Raw genomic sequence first — 1,883 nt, 5'->3', positions numbered from 1 at the left:
AAATACTGTAGTAAATCCCATAAATTAAGTACAAATTAAATAAGATTTTATTATCATTTATTCAAGTCATGATTCTAAGCATCCCACTAAGTCTGTTTTGCTTAACCATTACTGTATTAGGCATTTTCCTCTCCTGAAATGTGAAACATGCTACTGATTTTAATACTTTTCATTCTCCCTTCGTAATTTTAGGAGCTGATTCAGCAAAACAAAGCTTGGTATCACTTAAAGTTCATACCCTTCTTTTCAGTTCTTGCAGAAATCAACTCTACAGCAATAAGTAATTAAAAACACTGTAAAATCGTAACTTGCAGACAGGAAGACTGATTTTAGACTATATTACTTCAAGCACTACAGCCTCCTCAAGGAGAATACACTGGAGAAATCTTGAAAATTTTCCACACACAGATTTTTACTTCTTTCAGTCAAAAAATAAATCCACGGTACTAGAACAGTCTGGTTTGGATTTGTTAAATTACTTTTTGAAAATGTCCTTAGCCATTTCAGTTCTCCACTAATGAAACAGTGTAAACTGAAGGTATGAAACTGTGATGGGAGAATTAATTTTTGCTAATACATTACTAACTTGGATTTAGTAACAAATGACAAAAATGAACAGTTAACTGAAATATGCTACTTTCTCAAGACATTTAAAAGAACAAAAATCACTGGCTTTCCAAACAAAATTAGCATACAAAATTTAGTAACATACAAGATATTTCACTATAAAAACTAGCATTTTCCCCTAAGATATAATCTAAATAAAAATTTGAACAACTTTTAGTATACAGTAATATCCAAAACAGAGTCTTCTAAATACCATCATAGGAAATAATGGTTCAACTCTGTCACAAACAAAAGCTATTGACATGTACTTACATTGCTGTAGGCAGCTGCATAATTATTTGCTTTTCTATGTCAGCCATTCTTAAAAATCTCATGGTTAACGTATAACTGTGCAACAGGTATTTCACACAAATTTCTCAAGAGCAGAACTAGACTAGAAGCTTGAAAGCAATGCTCCAATTTCTAATTAAGTCAGAGAGTAGTCTTGAAAGAACGCATCTGTTCCCTAAAATAAACATACAGCTGAAAGGTTAGCCTTATGCTATAATTCTTTCCTTCCTGAACCCATTCTAAAAATGTAGCAGACTAATAACAAAACTCAAGCAGATTCAGTGAGGGAAACTTCTACACAACCTATTGCACACTTTCAAATTTAATAAGTTTCTTCACAGGCAGGTCATAAAGGCATAAATTCAAAATTGATACTCTGGAAAGGAAAGGCTTCATGCTCATATAGGCAAAATTCAAGAACAGCCTTGATAGATAGTTTAACTTATTCTTTTGCTCTTCAGTCTATTTTCTTTTCCAACCATCACTGCCTTTTCAGAACTCACCCTGGCTACTAGCTACATATCTGCCTTGTCTAGGGTTAGCAATTTGACCAGTCACAAAAAGAAAACAAGATTTGATCAACTTGTCAATCATTTTAAAGCATTAACTTAATTAGAACTACAAAAAAATCCTTAAACCATCAACAAGCTTGATATTTATGCTATTTTCCAGAAAAATGTGTTATTATGAAAAAAATTGATTTATTATGATTTTAAGATGGTATTACAACTTCATGTTAGGTAAGGTCTCTACAAATGCAAGTGAGTAGCTGAACAATTCCTTTTCTTTAGCTTTCTTCCAGGAGTCACAGGGTCTTTGTTTCAACATTTCTCTCCTCTTCTCACACACAAAATAACTGGAATTATCAGAGGTATTTACTTGAAAATAAATGTTTGCATCTTTGATAACTTTTGTAAAAAGTTTTTAAATAAATAGAACTTCTAGAAAAATGAGATGGCCAAGAAAACTTGCCAGGTGCCTTGAGG

General features: G+C 32.2%; 1 protein-coding gene across 1 annotated transcript in view; it reads right to left on the bottom strand.

Annotated features, from left to right (window-relative positions):
* ENAH (enabled homolog (Drosophila)) overlaps positions 1-926 on the bottom strand; it is a 45,297-nt gene extending 44,371 nt beyond the window's left edge. Inside the window, exon 1 of the mRNA XM_015417312.1 lies at positions 880-926. Within this exon, the coding sequence (XP_015272798.1) occupies positions 880-926 (47 nt within the window). The remainder of the gene's footprint in view (positions 1-879) is intronic.
* Positions 927-1,883: the final 957 nt, after the last annotated feature.

Source organism: Gekko japonicus, unplaced genomic scaffold (assembly GCF_001447785.1).
Source record: "Gekko japonicus isolate JY-2015 unplaced genomic scaffold, Gekko_japonicus_V1.1 scaffold1983, whole genome shotgun sequence".
Classification (NCBI taxonomy): Eukaryota; Metazoa; Chordata; class Lepidosauria; order Squamata; family Gekkonidae; genus Gekko; species Gekko japonicus.
This window is presented reverse-complemented; position numbering and strand designations above follow the sequence as displayed.